This window comes from Eleutherodactylus coqui, chromosome 8 (genome assembly GCF_035609145.1).
Source record: "Eleutherodactylus coqui strain aEleCoq1 chromosome 8, aEleCoq1.hap1, whole genome shotgun sequence".
Classification (NCBI taxonomy): Eukaryota; Metazoa; Chordata; class Amphibia; order Anura; family Eleutherodactylidae; genus Eleutherodactylus; species Eleutherodactylus coqui.
In genome coordinates, this window is record NC_089844.1 from 184,436,020 (window position 1) to 184,457,297 (window position 21,278).

Below are 21,278 nucleotides of genomic sequence, written 5' to 3' on the forward strand. Positions count from 1 at the left end.
AGAGAAAATCACTAGATCCTTTGCTGGGATCTGGAGTGAGAATCTGGTCAGGCCCCACATTAGATCCAAATTTGTTAGTGCAATGCCTACACTGTGGGTAGCTACATTGATACCTCCAATCAGTGCCGGTCACTAATTACAGTGATACCTCCTCCCTGTGCCAGCCACTACACGTATACCTCCACCCTATGCCAGCCACTACACGTAAACCTCCACCCTGTGCCAGCCACTACACGTATACCTCCACCCTATGCCAGCCACTACACGTATACCTCCACCCTGTGCCAGCCACTACACGTAAACCTCCACCCTGTGCCAGCCACTACAGGTATACCTCCACCCTGTGCCGGCCACTACGCTTATACCTCCACCCTGTGCCGGTCACTGCACGAATGTATCTCCACCCTGTGCCGGTCACTGCACGAATGTATCTCCACCCTGTGCCGGTCACTGCACGAACGTATCTCCACCCTGTGCCGGTCACTGCACGAACGTATCTCCACCCTGTGCCGGTCACTGCACGGACGTATCTCCACCCTGTGCCGGTCACTGGACGGACGTATCTCCACCCTGTGCCGGTCACTGGACGGACGTATCTCCACCCTGTGCCGGTCACTGCACGGACGTATCTCCACCCTGTGCCGGTCACTGCACGGACGTATCTCCACCCTGTGCCGGTCACTGCACGGACGTATCTCCACCCTGTGCCGGTCACTGCACGGACGTATCTCCACCCTGTGCCGGTCACTGCACTGACGTATCTCCACCCTGTGCCGGTCACTGCACGGACGTATCTCCACCCTGTGCCGGTCACTGCACGGACGTATCTCCACCCTGTGCCGGTCACTGCACGGACGTGTCTCCACCCTGTGCCGGTCACTGCACGGACGTGTCTCCACCCTGTGCCGGTCACTGCACGGACGTGTCTCCACCCTGTGCCGGTCACTGCACGGACGTGTCTCCACCCTGTGCCGGTCACTCCAGTGGCTGCCCGTTCACTACAAAAAGCAATTTAAGCTCTTCCCTCTCATCCGTAAAGCTCTCCGCAGTGCTGCGCCGCCATGTATCACCTCCCTCATCTCTGTCTCCTGACGACTGGTGAGCGGCTCACGTGGCATTATGAATACTACGCTACGTAAGCTGACTGGCCATCGTGCAGGACAAGCACTACTACCTCTTGTCCCCTCTATTTCCTCATCCCTTGCATGCTGTTGTGGGCAGGGTACCCCATAATGTTCCCTACTGTATATAATATCTAACATGTATCATCATCTAACATGTATCATCTGATCTGTATGGCGCTGCGGAATATGTTCCCGCCATATAAATATTCTTATGTGACGCTTTTAGTAGCTGAATATTTTGCTGAGAGCAGACAATATCAGGATAAATAGGAGGAGAGAATACAGAAGAGAGTAATAACTCTTCCCTGTGAGGTGCGCAGTGTCTGACAACCTCTGATGTAAATCTGCTTACCTCCCTGACTTATTACAGTCGTCTCTCCACATTGTAGCATATGATATGATTAATGTATGATGCAGAACACCGGAAAACTGCTGCTAAAAAGAAGTGGCTAAACCATCCTAGATAATCTATCAGATCCTAACACCAGCTCATGGGATATTAATACAATGCTTGTTATACAGGGCGAGGCAAAAGTCTGGACACACCCGTTTAACTAGTGTAATAATGAGAATTTTGACTTCCAATAAGCGAAAGTATGCGAGAAGGAGGATGCATGTTTTGATGGATGAGACATTTTGTGGCCATTTTGAACTCCACCATATTGAATCCAGCTCAGGTTTTTCAAATGGGAAGGGGGTCATGCGATATATTAGTCTTGACTAGAAACACCCTGGAAGTGTTAGTTTTGCCCCATTTTTACGTGCTTAGGAGTTAGGGCTTTTATTCACTAGGGTTTTTTTCTTTGCACTGCGAGAGCAAGTGAAAACATTCGCCTCGCAGCGCAAAAAAACGCTGCAATATCGTAAAATGCTTTCAATGGGGTCGGCAGCAGCAGCAGCAGCCCCAGCCCCATTGAAAGCATAGAGAGTATATCAAGGACTTCTGCCACAGTGATGACCGCTGTGGCAAAGGTTTCCTTTATCCCCGTTGGGACCGGATTCATCAATAAATGGCTAAGCGCTGCTTGTAATTGGCTGAGTGCTCAGCCAATCAGTACAGCCCTTTCAGGAGGCGGGGATTTTTAAATCCATGCCTGCTGAAAAAGCTTGACAGCTGTGCAGGGGAGCCAGCCAGAGGACATGCCTGAGCAGTGGAGAGGTGAGTATATAATTTTTTTTTTTTCACCAGCTACGGGTGATTTTCAGGAAGGGCTTATATTTCAAGCCCTTCCCCAGAAAATCATGCTGCAGGGGTTGCCTACAACCCACTGATTTCAGTGGGACAGGCAGCAGCAGTGGCGGCCCCATTAAAGGGGTTGTCCCGCGCCGAAACGGGTTTTTTTTTTTTTCAACCCCCCCCCCCGTTCGGCGCGAGACAACCCCGATGCAGGGACTTAAAGAAAGCTTACCGGAGTGCTTACCTTAATCCCCGCGCTCCGGTGACTTCTATACTTACCGGTGAAGATGGCCGCCGGGATCCTCTTCCTCCGTGGACCGCAGCTCTTCTGTGCGGTCCATTGCCGATTCCAGCCTCCTGATTGGCTGGAATCGGCACGTGATGGGGCGGAGCTACACGGAGCCGGCATCCTGCACGAGAGGCTCCATAGAAGAAAGCAGAAGACCCGGACTGCGGAAGCGCGGGTAATTTGGCCATCAGAGGCCGAAAATTAGTCGGCACCATGGAGACGAGGACGCCAGCAACGGAGCAGGTAAGTATAAAACTTTTGATAACTTCTGTATGGCTCATAATTAATGCACAATGTAGATTACAAAGTGCATTAATATGGCCATACAGAAGTGTATAGACCCACTTGCTGCCGCGGGACAACCCCTTTAAAGGCAATGGGATAGCATCCTGGACTTCTGCCATCACGGCCGGCTGATATACGCTTTCATCTGAGCAGTCCCCCCTTGCTTCTCCCTCACCGGCTCTCTGCTTCTCTTCTCCCCTCTGAGCGGTTTGCAATGTGAGTGGGCGGGACAGGGGTGGAGCTAAGCCCCACCCTTTGTCCATAGCCAGCCGTGGGAGTGGGCGGGGCGGAGCAGAGCTTATCCCAGCTCCGTCCCACCCTCTCCCATTACAAACGGAGTGTAGGAGAGAGGCAGAGAGCCAGTGGGGGGAGGGAAGAGGGACTGCTTAGATGGAAGCGTATATAGGCCAGCAGTGAAAACGCCGGGACTTATTCAGACAGGCTTATATTGGTCGGGTTTTCACGCCCGGCCGATATACGCTGTCCCTCTCTGCAAGGGGAGTAGGCGGGCCGGGCCAGGAGCAGTGCATTGAGTTCCTGCCCCCTCTCCGCCCCTCGCCACAGGTGTGTCCAGAGTTTTGCCTCACCCTATACTTTATTTTGTCAATGTTGCCCCAGTGGTACAGCCCTTCGGGGTTTGTGCACATAGGTTCCTATGGCTGGGGGCTCCATGTGTCCCCTCATCAAGATCAATGGTGTTGGCATGAACTTGGCTGTAGTTTTCTACTTCTATGTAAGTAAGGCTCCATATCCACATCAGCGTATTAGATCTGTTATATAATGAAGATGAGCTCATGAGCAGCAGATGCACGGTCTATGGTCTAAGTGTCCGCTTTTAAGTGGAAAGGGGGGACTTGTTGTTTGTGTAGCGCCAACTTATTCCGCAGCGCTCTCTGCAAGCTGGGTGCTCATTTTACCGACCTCGGAAGGATGGAAGGCTGAGTCAACCTTGAGCTGGCTACCTGAACCTTGCGGGGATTGAACTCACAACCTTCAGGTAGTGAGCGAGAGCTTAACTGAAAAGTTTGACAGATCCGTCAAATAACAGACACTTTGACCTCTGTTTGTTTTTGTCTCCCACCGGCTTGTGACGGATCTGTTGTGCATGACAAAAACAGTCCACTAAATAGAATAGGCATCGGCCAGTCATGGAGACCGTTCCATTTGCATCCATTGCCCATTGACTTCAGTGTAAAAAAAAAAGGAATCGACCATTCCGCCCTCGTTCCATGATTGTGAACGGAAGAGACAGTAACTGTGATGGAACAGAAAAGAATCAATGATACTTGTAACAGCTGTATGGATTTCAGTTTTATGGCCCGAGAGAAGAACAGAAAACCCAGCGCTGATATGAAACGAGCCGTAGAGGGATTGCCCGCGTCGCCTTCCTTCAGTAATGCATCGTTCCCCATGCAGTAAAGTCCGTCACATCCTCACCTCTCTCGGCTCCCCGCCACCGCTCCAGGTCTTCCCTCTGGCATCACATTTACAGGCTTCCCCATCACAGGTGCTGCAACCAATGACAGCTCAGCACTCAATCGGGACTAGCGGGACTGCAGCCTATACACCAATACAAGAGCGGCGCTGCAGGACACAGCGGGGAGAGCAGGACACAGCGGGGAGAGCAGGACACAGCGGGGAGAGCTGAGTGTATGACTGCTGGTTATTGTACGGCACGGGGAACTGGGTTTTACTAAGAAAAAACAAGTATTCGGGATACCCCTTTAAGTGCGCTTTTGAATAATGAGGACTTGGGTAACACTTTGTATTTTTTTGTTTAAATTCCTCGCTATTTTCAAGATCTCTGCCTGTGGTCCGTGAATGGGAATTCTCTCGCAACCCCTTTCGGCCATGTCGAGGGTTCTGTCAGGATTTAGATGAGACTTGTATCCCGTTCACACACAACACAATTCTGAATGCGCTACATGTTTTATAATCCCCCGGCTGTTCATTATTGCGGCCGGATCTGCATGGATGATCCACATATCGGCTCCATGTCATTGCAACCCCAAAAACGTTCGGACTGTGTGTGAAATGTAAATCTGATATAACCATCTTTTATTCACAGAGGAGCACACATCAGAAGGGAAAGGGGGGCATTTTCCAATTTCATTTTTAAAAATGAAGGCACGTAGTCTTAAAGGGCCAGCGTGCGTCCTGTAATTCTGTCCCCTGCCAATCATGGAGCACCTGTGATTATATCAGGCACCTCCCACCTCAGGAAGGGGGGTCTTCTGCTGCAGCTGACGGTGCTATTCATTTGTGCTGTCTTCCTGGTTCCTGACTACCCTGCACCCTCCACTCCTGACCTCGGCATTCTGTACTGACCATTCTCTTGTCTGCGGTTTGTGCGGTGCTGAACCTGCTCTGTGTTCCTCGTTCTGAGGTTACACCACCTGCCTGGACCCAGAACTCTCTGACTATAACCTCTGATCACAAGCTGCGGTACCGCACCCTGGTCTATTGTAGCATCGGGAGCCTGTAACTGGGACCACTTCTAATGTAACGGCCCGGGGTGCCCAGATTCTGACTGGTAGGGTAGAAGGGTAAAGTCTGGGGTTCCTCATGTGGCACTTCTGCGTGTGGCATAGCAGGTCGACATCTGCTGATCCGGACTGTTTTACTTACAAAGTTTCTTGTTTTGAGTAGAATGTATGCGGGTTCATTGATAGATAAAACATCTGTAGCGCTCACTACCAGGAGGAGGAACAGCGGGGGCCGCATCTCATCAGCCTCTGTAGTAATAATGGGTTTGCATCGTCGCTTACTCTAATCCCCCTCTAGCGGAAGAAGAGACCGTGCAGTAGCAGGGAGATTAAAGGAAATTAGTATGAAATGTTGGGGGATATCCATTAACCCCCAAAATGACAGGAGTCACATGACAAGATGTTGTGATATACTCTAGGGATTTATCCTTGTAGGCAAAAATGAACTGGCTGCTCACGTTCCTTATACAGGGGGAGGAGAATGGAGCCTGGTGCAGTCAGGTTCTAGATGGTGCATGTCATCCTAGCAATGGTATGGTCATGGCCGGCTTGTTGGAAGGGGCAGGGGGCATCGGGCATATATTTGTAGGCTAAGAATATCCCCCCTTCCCCTTTAGGCCTCATGTCCACGGGGTTAAAATCCACAGCGTTTCTCCCGCACGCGGATCTGCGCCCCATAGGGATGCATTGGACACCCGCAGGTATACCCGCAGGTAGTTAAATACCTGCGGATGTCATTTTTCCCTTCAGGCGCGGATCTGCATGCGGAAAAAAAATCCAGACCATGCTCCATTTTAGTGCGGGTCTCCCGCGGGGACGGCTCCTGCACGCTTCTATTGAAGCCTATGGAAGCTGTCCGGATCCGCGGAACACCCGTACCATAATTAAAACTCACCTGTCCTGGACGCTGCAGGTCTCCCTTCCTTCCCGGCCGGATCTTCTTTCCTCGGCCTGGCGGGTTGCCCGGCGCATGCATCCGCCAGGCCAAAGAAAAAAGATCCGGCCGGGAAGGAAGGAAGAAAGAACTGCAGAGTCTGGAGAGGTGAGTTTATTCTTATTTTTTGGCCTCATGTCTGCGGGGCAGGAGGGACCCACTACGGATTCTACATGGAGAATCCGCGGCGGGCCTGATTTTCCCCGTGGACATGAGTGCGCCTGACCAGATGAGATGATCTCCACTCTTAGGTCCACCTGACCAGATGATATGATCTCCACTCTTAGGTCCGCCTAACCAGATGAGATGATCTCCACTCTTAGGTCCGCCTGACCAGATGAGATGATCTCCACTCTTAGGTCCGCCTGACCAGATGAGATGATCTCCACTCTTAGGTCCGCCTGACCAGATGAGATGATCTCCACTCTTAGGTCCGCCTGACCAGATGAGATGATCTCCACTCTTAGGTCCGCCTGACCAGATGAGATGATCTCCACTCTTAGGTCCGCCTGACCAGATGAGATGATCTCCACTCTTAGGTCCGCCTAACCAGATGAGATGATCTCCACCTTAGGTCCGTCTGACCAGATGAGATGATCTCCACTCTTAGGTCCACCCGGACAGATGATCCTCTTCCTTCATACAGCAGCATCCTGTGAAGCTACACGGTTCTTGCTCCTCCTGACTTGTCTCCTCCCCTCTGATGTGTCGCAGTCAGCCCATCAGCACCCCTGCAATGCAGTTGCTTAGTTCTGATACTGTATTTATGTTATGAGCCTGGTTCTGGCAGGGTGCTCACTGAGCTGTTGTCATATTTACTCAGGTGTGCTGGAGCAGGAATGCTGCTTTCTGCACAAGTAGAAGGGTGACAAAGTCGCGCAATTTTGTCGCGTTGCTACAATGCTACAAATCACATGTATGTGAAGCCCATGCTTGCATCTGGGTTCCTTTACACATGTAATGTTTTGTAGCATGCAACAACCCGACACAAAAACCTCATGGGGCCGGCGATATACCCGCGACTCGCGAGGTTTTGTAGCCCATGTTTCTCTATGGAGCCTTCCCCTCTGTTGCATCGCATCACACGAAAACGTGATTTTCATACGGTGCGATGCAACTTTGACAGTAGGAAATCCTACTGCCAAAGCCTAATCTAAGCCCTGGCCGCAGGGAAAATCAAAAAAGACATGCATCACCTTAGAAGCACTCTCAGACGCCGCTGCAGCTTCTCCGTGGGTCCTGGCACTGCTTCTCTTCTTCATCTTCCGGCCGGGGATTGAAAATTCCCCAGCTGCTGGAGGCGCTGGCTGTAATTGGCTGACGCTTAGCCAATCACAGCCAGTGCTCGATGAATGACTGTGATTGGCTCAATCACAGCCAGCCCTTCCAGCAGCTGGGGATTTTTCAATCCCTGGCCAGAAGATAATCAGTGTCGGGAACCGGGGAGAAGCTGCGGCAGCACCCCAGACAGCGGGGGAGAGGTGATGTACACTTTTTTTTTCTCTTCAGTTACAGCTTATTTTCGGGGTAGGGCTTTATATTTCAAGCCCTCCCTCCGAAAATCCTCGCATGTTATGCTACAAAGTCGCGCGACTTTGTAGCATCACATGCGACTTTGTAGCGCTTCACAATTGCGGTATAGCCATGAGAAGACGCAGCGATATGCTTTTACATGGCTGCTCTAAGGGCTCACCAGGCCTCCTCTGTTATGTGTCGGTCAGTAAGCCATAAAAGGTGGGTGCAGGCGCAGCCTTCTTGGAGAAGCACAAGACATCAGGGGATTAGATTAACGTCTCTGTTTTATGACATCCAGCATGAATAGATGCATCTCGGGGCTTCCTCAGTATTTGCCGGGGACATACATCCGGAGTGCAGGCAGCGCTGGGACTCCTATGAGTCCTATGAGCAGAGGATCACTGACTGCTGCACTTAATAAAACAGAGGGGTTGGGGTAAAACGTATTTTGCTTCTCTAAGAAGATTGTGCCTACACCCACTTTGTATTGCTCACTGACCGAGTTATGCACGTGTCCCCCTTGTAGGCGGAGATGGTATTTGGGTTGGCTGCACCCAACAGAGGCCGCACCTGTGAGAAATATTCTAACCCTAGTGGGGAAGTGTAAATATTTTGATGACAAGGTCTGCTGTTCCTTTCCGGGGGCTGCAGCTCACATATAGGCTCACGTGTAACACATTACTTCCCATGTACCCTGAGGATGCCAGTAATAGTGTCCGATGACGTCACTGTGTCTCTCTCCATCTGTGATGGGCTATTCGCTATGTCCATGCGGTTGGAATATTTTTGGATGACAAGCTGTGTTTTCCATAAAGGCTCGGCACAGCGGTTCCATCATCTAATATCACATCTTCCTGTGACTCCACATAAGCCGTAACAAATCTCAAGCCGTTCACTGCAGATAACCTGTAATTGTATCTCCCTGCAGCGAATCCCCCCCCCGTCAGCAGATAAGAGTCTGAGGCAGCGTGGTGCTAGTAATTGTCCTGATACACTGTAACGGCGGCTCCTGCTGTGCCTGAGCTGCGGGACCGCAATGTTGTTTAGAAAACAACCAATATGATGATTTGGTAAGAATATTGTTTACCTCGACTGCGAAGCTATTTATACGACCGTGAGATCTCGCTCTGAGCTCCTGGCAACATTAGAACCATTAGTATTGGGCGCCGACAGGAGGGACTGATGCGTCTCCTTGCGGGCGTCCCTCGTAGTAGACAAAAAGACCCTGAGAAACTACACAGACAGCTGCTGAATTATTGCTGGACTTGTCTAAAGCTGTCCTGCAGCAGCTGCAGCTAACCATAATAGAATCATAGAAAGGTAGAGTTGGAAGGGACCTCCAGGGTCATCTGGTCCAACCCCCTGCTCAGTGCAGGATTCACTAAATCATCCCAGACAGATATCTGTCCAGCCTTTGTGTGAACACTTCTATTGAAGGAGAACTCACTGCCTCCCGTGGCAACCTGTTCCACTCACTGATCACCCTCACTGTCTAATATCTAATCTGTGTCTCCTCCCTTTCAGTTTCATCCCATTGCTTCTAGTCTTTCCTTGTACAGATGAGAATAGGGCTGATCCCTCTGCACTGTGACAGCCATTCAGATATTTGTAGACGGAAATAAAGTCTCCTCTCAGCCTTCTCTTCTACAAGCTAAACATTCCCAGATCCTTTACCCGTTCCTTATAGGACATGATTTGCAGACCGCTCACCATCTTGGTAACTCTTCTCTGAACTTGCTCCAGTTTGTCTATGTCTTTTTTAAAGTGGGGTGCCCAGAACTGGACACATAATTCAAGATGAGGTCTGACTAAGGAAGAGTAGAGGGGGAGAATTACCTCACGTGATCTAGACTCTATGCTTCTCTTAATACATACCAGAATTGTGTTTGCCATTTTGGCTGCTGCATCACATTGTTGACTCATGTTCAGTCTATGATCTATTAGTCTACCCAAGTCTTTTTCACATGTGCTGCTGCTTAGCTCAATTCCTGACATTCTGTATGTGTTTTTTTTTTCAGTTTTCTTCCCCAGATGTAGGACTTTGCATTTCTCCTTGTTAAATACCATTCTGTTAGTTGCTGCCCACTGTGCAAGCTTTTCTAGAACTTTTTGAATACTCTCCCTCTCTTCCCTAGTATTAGCTATCCCTCCTAGCTTTGTGTCGTCGGCAAATTTGACCAGTTTCCTATCAATTCCCTCCTCCAGATCAAGTGGTACCCCACTTGATACATTCTTCTACTTGGATGTGCAGCCATTTATGACCACTCTTTGAGTACGATCACTCAGCCAGTTGTGAATCCACCTAACAGTTGTCTTGTCAATCCCATATTTGATCATTTTTTCAATAAGTATGATATGAGATACTTTGTTAAATGCTTTACTAAAAGTCAACATATACTATATCCTCCGCATTTCCCTGATCAACCAGTTGGTGATTCTGTCATAGAAGGAAATTAGATTCGTCTGGCATGACTTGTTTGTTACAAACCCATGCTGGCTCTGGTTAATTACTCCATTTTTATCCAACTACTTGCATACATGCTGTTTAATAATTTGTTCAAAGATCTTTCTGGGTATAGAAGTCAGGCTCACAGGCCTGTAGTTTCCTGGATCCACCTTCTTCTCTTTTTTTGAAGATGGGGACAACATTTGTCCTTTTCAATCTTCTGGAACTTCTCCTGTTCTCCAGGAATTTTTAAAGATTATGGCGAGTGGCTCAGCAATTACCTCAGCTGCTTCCTTTAGTATCCTAGGATGTGGTTCATCTGGATCTTGAGACTTGAATTCATTTAAGTTAGCTAAGTGTTCCCTCACCATCTCTCTTCTTATTGATAAGCTGCATTCTTTTATTCCCCAATAGCACAGGGAAGATCAGTTGATGTCCCATCTACTTTCTGAGAGAAAACAGATACAAAATAGGAATTTAAAAGTTCAGCCTTCTCAATATTATTTTTAACCAATTCACCATTTTCATCTTGTAAGCATCCAATAGCATCTTTGACTTTTCTTTTACTTTTGACATACCTTGAAATCCTTTTTTATTGATTTTGGTATGTGTTGCAAGCCTCAATTCATTATCAGCTTTAGCTTTTCTGACACTTGCCCTACAGTTTCTACAGACTGCATTATATTCTTCTTTAGATATTCCCCCCTCTTTCCATTTGATAAACATATTTTTCTTCATTTTTAACATGTGTAAAAGTTCTGTGTTCATCCATCCTGGTTTCTATAAATGCTTCCCATTTTTCCTTCTTTTAGGGATTGTTAACGATTCTGTTTTGATCTCATTTCACAATATTTCCCAACCTTCTTGGACATTTCTGTCCTTAAAGGGGTTGTCCCGAGGCAGCAAGTGGGTCTATACACTTCTGCATGGCCATAATAATGCACTTTGTAATGTACATTGTGCATTAATTATGAGCCATACAGAAGTTATAAAAAGTTTTATACTTACCTGCTCCGTTGCTGGCGTCCTCGTTCCCATGGAGCCGACTAATTTTCGCCCTCCGATGGCCAAATTAGCCGCGCTTGCGCAGTCCGGGTCTTCTTCTTTTCTGAATGGGGCTCCGTGTAGCTCCGCCCCGTCACGTGCCGATTCCAGCCAATCAGGAGGCTGGAATCGGCAATGGACCGCACAGAAGCCCTGCGGTCCATGGAGACAGAGGATCCCGGCGGCCATCTTCAGCAGGTGAGTATGAAGACGCCGGACCGCCGGGATTCAGGTAAGCGCTGTGCGGGTTGTTTTTTTAACCCCTGCAGCGGGGTTGTCTCGCGCCGAACGGGGGGGGGGGGGTTTAAAAAAAAAAAAAAACCCGTTTCGGCGCGGGACAACCCCTTTAAGAACATCCAGCCATTGGATCCTTCCTACCCTCCTTTCTGAGTTCATTAATATCTGAAATCAAACCTTGAGGTCTGAGTCTTCTCAGGTCTTCCTCCCCTTTTAAAACCCCAAATTCTAGGATAGCATGATCATTCTCTCATGTCAGTGGTGAGGAACAGGGATTCCTTGTAGACTGGGGGGCCTAAGACCCCCAGGTCTGTCCACTGATCCTGCTTGCCAGAGCTTCCCCAGGTTTGCCGTATTTCCCTTCTGCCCGTGACTTGGCTGTGTTCCTGTACTTCATCCTCACTACACATGTATGGCGCTGTACAGGAGCTGCTGTCCTCCCATGCTGTACGCCGGTGCCGCAGTTCAGGCACAACGCGCTCCCTAGTAGAAGGGGACACACGATTGTTTAGGGTTGCAAGAAACTCCTTTAACCCCTTCCCGCTGCAGCCTTTTTTTCGTCTTCAGTTTTTCTCCCCCACTATAAAAAAAAGTCATAAAATATATTTTTCTGTCGATGTAGTTGTCCAAAGTTTGGTTTTTTTGAAGGCTGAGTTATATTTTTCAAATAATAAGTTATGTTTTTGTTTGTTGTTTTTTCCTCCACATTTTAAAAAAAAATTGTCCACAGCGAGACGCAGTAACAATGTCTGCTGTATAAGCGCAGGTGGCGTGGTTATGTAGGGATGGCGCCCGCGACTAGAGTTATCGGGACGCACACTGAAAGACACTACATCACACAGTCGGTGGGTGGGCCGCACGCTCTCGTAAAGCTCAGGTTTAGCGGCAGATCGCCTCGGACAGCCGCCATTATCCTTTTGTGATATGGATGTTTGCTGTACATAAGATAGGAGGAATGTCCGTGTCCCCCGAAACTCCTTGTAAGGATGCAAGTCCTTCAGTAAACCTGTTCTCAAGCAACAGATGGACCGCAGATCCTCTACCTGTAGGATGGTTAGCTGATGAGAGATCCCACACAGGGCAGTGAGTCTGACCTCAAGCTCTTCATACACATGTAGTACAATTGTTTATAGTTCCCGGACACCCCTGAACGCTGTTTTTGCTACTTTTTGCCTGTATCTTGATTTTAATGATGTAATGGTTGGCCTCGGGTTGCCTGCCCAACTGCCCTTCATTGGCCTCTAAGTGGTTGATATCCAGTAGTCCCTGGGTAGTCCCTCTCACATCAGGTAAGTTTCTTTGTATGGCCTCAGATTTGGATCACCTCGGTTTTAGAGGAGGAAAATAGGAAAAAATATTTTGAACTCCCCGGGATCTTTAGGTGACCGTTCAGGGTGACGGCGGGCCTTTATCACTCCTTCCCTTCTGGAGCTCAGTAACAGCGCCGGTCGTGGTATGGGCGGGAGGAAGCTGATTGGTGAGTGCTGGTCCCCTCCACCAATCAGCAGGTGGCAGGACAGAGGAGAACGAGAAGGCTCCCCTCCCCTGCTGTGGAGCACACATGCCATCCTGCAATAGTGCCGGCCAGCTTGAATTTGGGCACGTTCGCTCTGTAAGGTGACTGACTTTTACCCCCTACTTTAGGTACGTCTCATAGAGTGAAGCATGCAGTAAGCCTTGTAATAGTGTATAAGAGATGCCTTCAGTGTAGGATATCATAAAGGGGTGGCATCACAATTGTAAGTTATAACTGCAGGATGATCGGTGGGGGTCTTACCGCTGAGACCCCCGCTGATCTCCAGGACAGGACTCCTGTGCCCTGCGGGGGGCGCTTCTTACCCCGCAGTGACATCATTGTGAACGGAGCGCTGGCCGAGCACCACTCAGGTATCTCCACAGTCCGCCTGGAAGTGAATGCAGCGCTAGTGCAGTTGGCCAACCAGCGCTCCGTTCAGTCTCCTCCTCACTGCAGGGAGTGCAGTAACCCCTCAGTGAGGAGGATGGGGGACATGTGGGGATCAGCAGGGGACTCGGCGCTGAGACCCCCACCAATCAGCAAGTTATCCCCTATTCTGTGGATATCCTGTGATGGTGGAACAACCGCTTTACTAGTAATTGTTACAATCCTACTGCTGGTGAGCCCTTGCCTTGTGATGCCCTCTCTGTACACTAGGGGGCAGCAGTCAAGGGATTATTCTTCATGAACAGGTGAGCGTGGGTCATGGAGGATCCCCGCCAGGGTTTACACGTCAGGAGCCTTCTCTTCTCTCATTTCTATACAGGGACATGCGGACGCATCATGTCTGTCAGGCAGAAGATGTTTTCCTATTATTTATATAGAGTTGAGTTTCTGTTTGATGTTTCTTTCTCTTCAGTGAATTATCGTCTCTCCATATACTTGCCGTGCGGTCGCACTCTTACTATGTCTTCAAGTTACAATAGTTGCTCTGAATTTCATCTTGTGCCGTGAGAAAGTGATGTATTGTATCCTGTGCTGCCCTCTTCTGGTACAGGGAGGTATTGCTGTGTATTCATATAATTAGAATTTGTATCAAATGGTAAAAGATAATGGGTATAAGATGTGATACGGACAGGCATGGAGGCTTTTGTGCCCTGTTGTACCGCCTCTAGCTTGAATACAAGATGTGCTACGGTGTGGTGGGGCATGGATGCTGTAGTGCTAAGTTAGGCCACCTCTTGCTTGGATTCAGGATGTGATACGGGTGGGCATGGAATCTCTAGTGCCCTGTTGTACCACCTCTAGCTTGAATACAAGATGTGATACAGGTGGGCATGTAGGCTCTAGTACCCTGTTGTACCGCCTCTAGCTTGAATACAAGATGTGATACGGGTGTGCATGGAGGCTCTAGTATCCTGTTATACCGGCTCTAGCTTGGATACAAGATGTGATACAGATGAGCATGGAGGCTCTAGTGCCCTGTTGTACCACCTCTAGCTTGGATACAAAATGTGATACAGGCAGGCATGGAGGCTATAGGACCCTATTGTACCGCCTCTAGCTTGGATACAAGATGTGATACGAGTTGGTGTGGAGGCTCTAGTACCCTGTTGTAATGGCTCTAGCTTGGATACAAGATACAGGTGGGCTCTATTATCCTTGTGGACTGCCTCTAGCTTGGATGCAAGATGTGATACGGGCGGGCATGGGGGTTCACAGGGTTCATTCGGTATCCTGCAGCATTTTCTGTAACTGAGCCTCCAGGTGATGCAAGTTCGTAGGCTGTGAAAGTTGGTGTCTCAGATGGTCCCATACATGTTCTATTGGGGATAAATCTAGCGATCCAGCGGCCACGGAAGTCTGACAATATTGTGGGGGCTCCCTGTGACCCCCTTAACTGTGCGGCCGAGCATTATTCTGCTGGAAGCCTCCATGAGAGGAACACATGGGGCTGCAGGATGTCCTGAACATATCGCTGAGCTGTCATTGTCCCTCGTACCACTACAAGGGTGACCGACTGTCGTATGTGATGCCCCCCAGACCATCACACCAGCAGGGGGAAGTGTACCGCTCCACAGCAAAGGGAGGATTGAGGCGCTCACCCTCAAGGTATCCAGACACGAACACGACCATCGTCAGTGCCCAAACTATAAACCTGGATCCATCACTGAAGAGAACCCGGTTCCACTCCACAGCAGTTCATAATTTTTCTTACATAACACCACTGCAAACAGATAGATGTCAAAGGTCGTATATGTAATGGGGGCTGTGAGACCGTATTTACTACAGCCAAATGGCTGGAAATGGATCCTACAGACACAGGGGTGTAACAGTGGTGCTTCCTGTCTCTGGATGGCAGACAACAAAATAGTTGGAGCTGCGGGTGCTTGTCGGACACTCCTCTCTACCGGTGGTCTGTAGGGGGCGCCCTGAGCCCGGTCCCCTTGTGTGCCCTCACACATTCACTGGTCCCAACACCTCCTAACAGTCTGGTCAGACGCTCGTCTTTACTGGTGGTCTGTAGGGGGCGTCCTGAGCCCGGTCACCTTGTGTACCCCCATCCACTGGTCCCAACACCTCCTAACAGTCTGGTCAGACGCTCCTCTCTCCTAGTGGTCTGTAGGGGGCGTCCTGAGCCCGGTCACCTTGTGTACCCCCATCCACTGGTCCCAACACCTCCTAACAGTCTGGTCGTATGCTCCTCTCTACTGGTGGTCTGTAGGGGGCGTCCCGAGCCCGGTCACCTTGTGTGCCCTCACACATTCACTGGTCCCAACACCTCCTAACAGTCTGGTCAGATGCTCCTCTCTACTGGTGGTCTGTAGGGGGCGCCCTGAGCTCAGTCACCTTGTGTGCCCTCACACATCCACTGGTCCCAACACCTCCTAACAGTCTGGTCAGACGCTCCTCTCTACTGGTGGTCTGTAGGGGGCGTCCTGAGCCTGGTCACCTTGTGTTCCCCTCACACATCCACTGGTCCCAACACCCCCTAACAGTCTGGTCAGACGCTACTCTCTACTGGTGGTCTGTAAGGGGCGTCCTGAGCCCAGTCCCCTTGTGTGCCCTCACACATCCACTGGTCTCAATACCTCCTAATAGTCTGGTCAGACGCTCCTCTCTACTGGTGGTCTGTATGGGGCGCCCTAAGCCTGGTCACCTTGTGTGCCACCATCCACTGGTCCCAACACCTTCTAACAGTCTGGTCAGACGCTCCTCTCTACTGGTGGTCTGTAGGGGGCGTTCTGAGCCCGGTCACCTTGTGTGCCCTCACATATCCACTGGTCCCAACACCTCCTAATAGTCTGGTCAGACGCTCCTCTCTACTGGTGGTCTGTAGGGGGCGTCCTGAGCCCAGTTACTCTGTGGACCCCCATCCACTGGTCCCAACACCTCCTAACAGTCTGGTCAGGCATGTGTGTGTGTGTGTGTGTGTGTGTGTGTGTGTGTGTGTGTGTATATATATATATATATATATATATATATATATATATATATATATATATATATATATATATATATATATATATATATATATACATATATATATATACATACATACATACATACATACATACATATACACACACACATACACATAACAAGGCACAGGCATAGATGTGATTAATTTGCACTTAAAAGAATACCAGAACAGAAATACAAATATTTATAAAGTCACTAATAAGGGAGTGAAGGCTTTATGGTCCCTGAATTAGTATTGGGGGGTCACCAGGCAAGCAGTGTTATCTGTGCAGGAACTTATCCCTGTAAGGTAGGGAGCTGCAAGACCTACTCACATGTATGGACCGCAGACAGGAGGATACAAATCCCCAACACTCAGCTGGACTATAAAATCCCAGGACACTCACATGTTCTACATCTGAGGTTATGGACCTGATCATGTGCAGTAAATGTCCTGTTGGGGGCTTTATGTTGGAGAAACAGGGCAAAGACTGAAAGCGAGGATGAGATTGCATCGCCGCACAGTTAAACAGAGAAAGACAGAATTCCCTGTGACAGAGCAATTTTCTAGTCACGGACACAACATAGAAGATTTAAAAGTTATGATACTGAAAGGCAATTTCAAGTCACAAAGCCATAGAAGAAGTTGTTAATATAAATTTATATCAACTTTTGACACTTCTAATAAAGGGCTAAACTTGCCACCTCCCGTGGTAACCTGTTCCACTCATTGATCCCCCTCACTGTCTAATATCTAATCTGTGTCTCCTGCCTTTCAGTTTCATTGAATTGCTTCTAGTCTTTCCTTGTACAGATGAGAATAGGGCTGATCCCTCTGCACTGTGACAGCCCTTTAGATACTTGTAGACAGCTATTAAGTCTCCTCTCAGCCTTCTCTTCTGCAAGCTAAACATTCCCAGATCCTTTACCCATTCCTTATAGGACATGATTTGCAGACCGCTCACCATCTTGGTAACTCTTCTCTGAACTTGCTCCAGTTTGTCTATGTCTTTTTTAAAGTGGGGTGCCCAGAACTGGACACACAATTCCAGATGAGGTCTGACTAAGGAAGAGTAGAGGGGGATAATGACCTCACGTGATCTAGACTCTATGTTTCTCGTAATACATCAAAGAATGGTGTTTGCCTTTTTGGCTGCTGCATCACATTGTTGACTCATGTTCAGTCTATGATCTATTAGTATACCCAATTCACTATTAGTATACCCATTCCCTATGGTGCACGCATGTCCTATCTTTGCAGGCACACGCCTGTAAAGCACGGACATGTGCACACACCATAGGGAATGCATTGTTGCAAGTAGAAGCAAATTTTTGTGCGTGCTTATGCAGGCACAAAAACACTCTCGTGTGAAGCCACCCCTAGTGGGGAGAGTCAGCAGCATGCAGGCAGTTAATGGGGAGAGTCAGCAGCACGCAGGCAGTTTGTGGGGAGAGTCAGCAGCACGCAGGCAGTTTGTGGGGAGAGTCAGCAGCACGCAGGCAGTTTGTGGGGAGAGTCAGCAGCACGCAGGCAGTTTGTGGGGAGAGTCAGCAGCACGCAGGCAGTTTGTGGGGAGAGTCAGCAGCACGCAGGCAGTTAGTGGGGAGAGTCAGCAGCACGCAGGCAGTTTGTGGGGAGAGTCAGCAGCGCGCAGGCAGTTACTGGGAAGCAGAATGTCCTGTCAGCAGCACGCAGGCAGTTACTGGGAAGCAGAATGTCCTGTCAGCAGCACGCAGGCAGTTACTGGGAAGCAGAATGTCCTGTCAGCAGCACTCAGGCTTTTGGAAGAAGATCTCTTGCCGTCAGTAAGATTACCCTGTGGAAGCGTTCTGTGGGATTAAAAGTAAATCTGATTTTTTGCCCATTTTCTGCACTTCTCATCAGTTATTTCTATCTTTGCTTTGCAGTTCCTCGGCAGCACGGAGGTAGAGCAACCGAAGGGCACCGAAATTGTGAGGGACGCAGTGAGGAAACTAAAGGTACTTAGATGTGTATTCATGCGCTGCCCGCGTACAGGCTGTCGTCACGCGCTGCCCGCGTACAGGCTGTCGTCACGCGCTGCCCGCGTACAGGCTGTCGTCACGCGCTGCCCGCGTACAGGCTGTCGTCACGCGCTGCCCGCGTACAGGCTGTCGTCACGCGCTGCCCGCGTACAGGCTGTCGTCACGCGCTGCCCGCGTACAGGCTGTCGTCACGCGCTGCCCGCGTACAGGCTGTCGTCACGCGCTGCCCGCGTACAGGCTGTCGTCACGCGCTGCCCGCGTACAGGCTGTCGTCACGCGCTGCCCGCGTACAGGCTGTCGTCACGCGCTGCCCGCGTACAGGCTGTCGTCACGCGCTGCCCGCGTACAGGCTGTCGTCACGCGCTGCCCGCGTACAGGCTGTCGTCACGCGCTGCCCGCGTACAGGCTGTCGTCACGCGCTGCCCGCGTACAGGCTGTCGTCACGCGCTGCCCGCGTACAGGCTGTCGTCACGCGCTGCCCGCGTACAGGCTGTCGTCACGCGCTGCCCGCGTACCGGCTGTCGTCACGCGCTGCCCGCGTACCGGCTGTCGTCACGCGCTGCCCGCGTACCGGCTGTCGTCACGCGCTGCCCGCGTACAGGCTGCCGTCACGCGCTGCCCGCGTACAGGCTGCCGTCACGCGCTGCCCGCGTACAGGCTGCCGTCACGCGCTGCCCGCGTACAGGCTGCCGTCACGCGCTGCCCGCGTACAGGCTGCCGTCACGCGCTGCCCGCGTACTGGCGGTCGTCACGCGCTGCCCGCGTACTGGCGGTCGTCACATGTTGTCCCCTTGTACAGGGGGCCTTTAGTGGTAGGTGACACAGGTTCCAGGTTACAAAGTGGACACCAGAGAACAAAAATCTACCAAGATTCCTAGTACCCGCTAGCTGTGGAGGGGCGCTGGTTATACAGAACGGAGACATGTCTGATTCTGAATTCTAAGTACTAATTGCACTGTGGGTATTCCCCGGACCCCCTCACCCTGTCCCCTCTTCCCGCCCCCTCTTTTAGAGTAAGTCTCACTTTTAGAACACAACTCTCACCTACTAATGGCACAAAAAGTATTTTTTCCAGTGTTTTACCCGCTTGTAACCACAATATTCATCCTGCACTTCAACCAAGGAATACATGGTAAACATATGAAGAACACGTGTTACCCAACAACAATGGCTGCCGCACGGAGTCTGTGGTAGATGGACGGTCAGCCGAGAGATGGTCTTTTAATGACAAATATGAAATTGCTAAAGATCCTCATAGAAAAGATTATGAAGCCTAACCAAGGAAGCTTCAGCTTACCTCTCAATAGTCTTTGTACATGTGTGCACACTCTGCTGTTACTGAGGCCAAACCTCACTTACGACCTGATGGAGTACTCTGTACGCTGGTATAAGTGAGGAGACTCCCACCGTCCTTGGGCGATCTCCGATCTGATTAACTGAAATGGCGCATCCCTCTCTGTGTTGGTTACAGCGGCGGTCCCTCTAGGTGTAGCCCCTGTGGATCTGCAGTATGGCCTCCTGCAGCCTGGTACTCCCAGCACTACTTACTGGAACCAACTATAGTTTAGGCAGCGTTAACCAACACGCACAGTTCACAGGCTGCTCCTTCTCTAATGCAGCTGCTTTACTTAACCCAGCACACAGCCCCTCTGCAGCCTCCTGAGCTGCGCTCCACATTGCCTGCTTCCCTCTCACCCAGCTCCCCTCAGCTCTCTGCACACAGCCTCTCCCAGGACTCCGGTTATAGAACACAGGACCCCAGAGGAAGCGAGGACACATCCAGGGACCCCTCTATCTATTTGGTCCTCCAGGCTTTATCATCTCTATCTAATAAATAGGTACACCGCATGTCACTACAAACAAAGATGCCGAGTAACATCACGCTGCCCTCTTACATATAGATTATTATCTGTAGTCCACGGATAGATATATTCTCATATACAGTTTGTGTATCGATATCATGTGTGTTAATGACCCCCAATGACTGTGGGCAGCAATGACTGTGAAGTGCGCAGGAGCCTTAAAGGGATGCTGTCCCAACTTCATGAAGTGTGACTTGGAGCTGAGCTGCGAGTCAAGGAGGTGGGACGCACTTCCCTCTCCATGTCTGCACCATGTAGATGCATATAAGGAAGATGGAGCAGTACCTCTGCAGCAACACCTATTGGATGGCAGCATTCCTGAAAATCAATGTTCGCCCCTTTATGCAAGTCTTAATAACAAAAATTGGGAATTGAAAACCAAAAGCCAGAATCCATACACAGACAGCTGTTTCGGTTTTGTTGCCCCTCATCAGTGTGCAGTAGGATTCTGGCTTGGCTAGTGTGAGGACTGGGACGTAGGTCAGGAGGGGAATCATCTTTCCTTAAGAAGAGCAGGTGAGTGAGGAGACTTATAAGGCTATGCATGCTTCTCTGGGAAATATGCAAATAAGGAAGATGGAACAATACCTCTGGAGAGATGCCTCTCACTAGCTAAGCCAGGATCCTACTACACACTGATGAGGAGCAAACACCCCGAAACAGCTGTCTGTGTATGGATTGTTTTCAATTCCCAATCATTGTTATAAAGATTTGTATAAAGGGGCGAGTATTGATTTGCAGGAATGCTGCCATCCAATAGGTGGCACTGCAGAGGTATTGTTCCACCTCCTTATTTGTATATATTTCCCAGAGGGACTAGCATGGCCTTATAGGTCTCCTCACACCTTCTAGGTGCTCTCCTCAAGGAGAGACGATACCCCTCCCGACCTGCAGCATGTAGAGTGACTGCTCTTTTCCTAGATAAAAAGGGGAAGAATCTTTGCGTGGCCCCATGAC

At 49.9% G+C, this 21,278-nt stretch overlaps 1 protein-coding gene across 5 annotated transcripts in view; it reads left to right on the top strand.

Annotated features, from left to right (window-relative positions):
* The window catches only part of GULP1 (GULP PTB domain containing engulfment adaptor 1), a 308,401-nt gene that overhangs the window by 190,319 nt on the left and 96,804 nt on the right, over window positions 1-21,278 (top strand). For all 5 annotated transcript variants that reach the window (XM_066577081.1, XM_066577084.1, XM_066577085.1 and 2 more), the window contains one exon: window positions 18,364-18,435. In XM_066577081.1, the coding sequence (XP_066433178.1) occupies window positions 18,364-18,435 (72 nt within the window). The remainder of the gene's footprint in view (window positions 1-18,363; window positions 18,436-21,278) is intronic.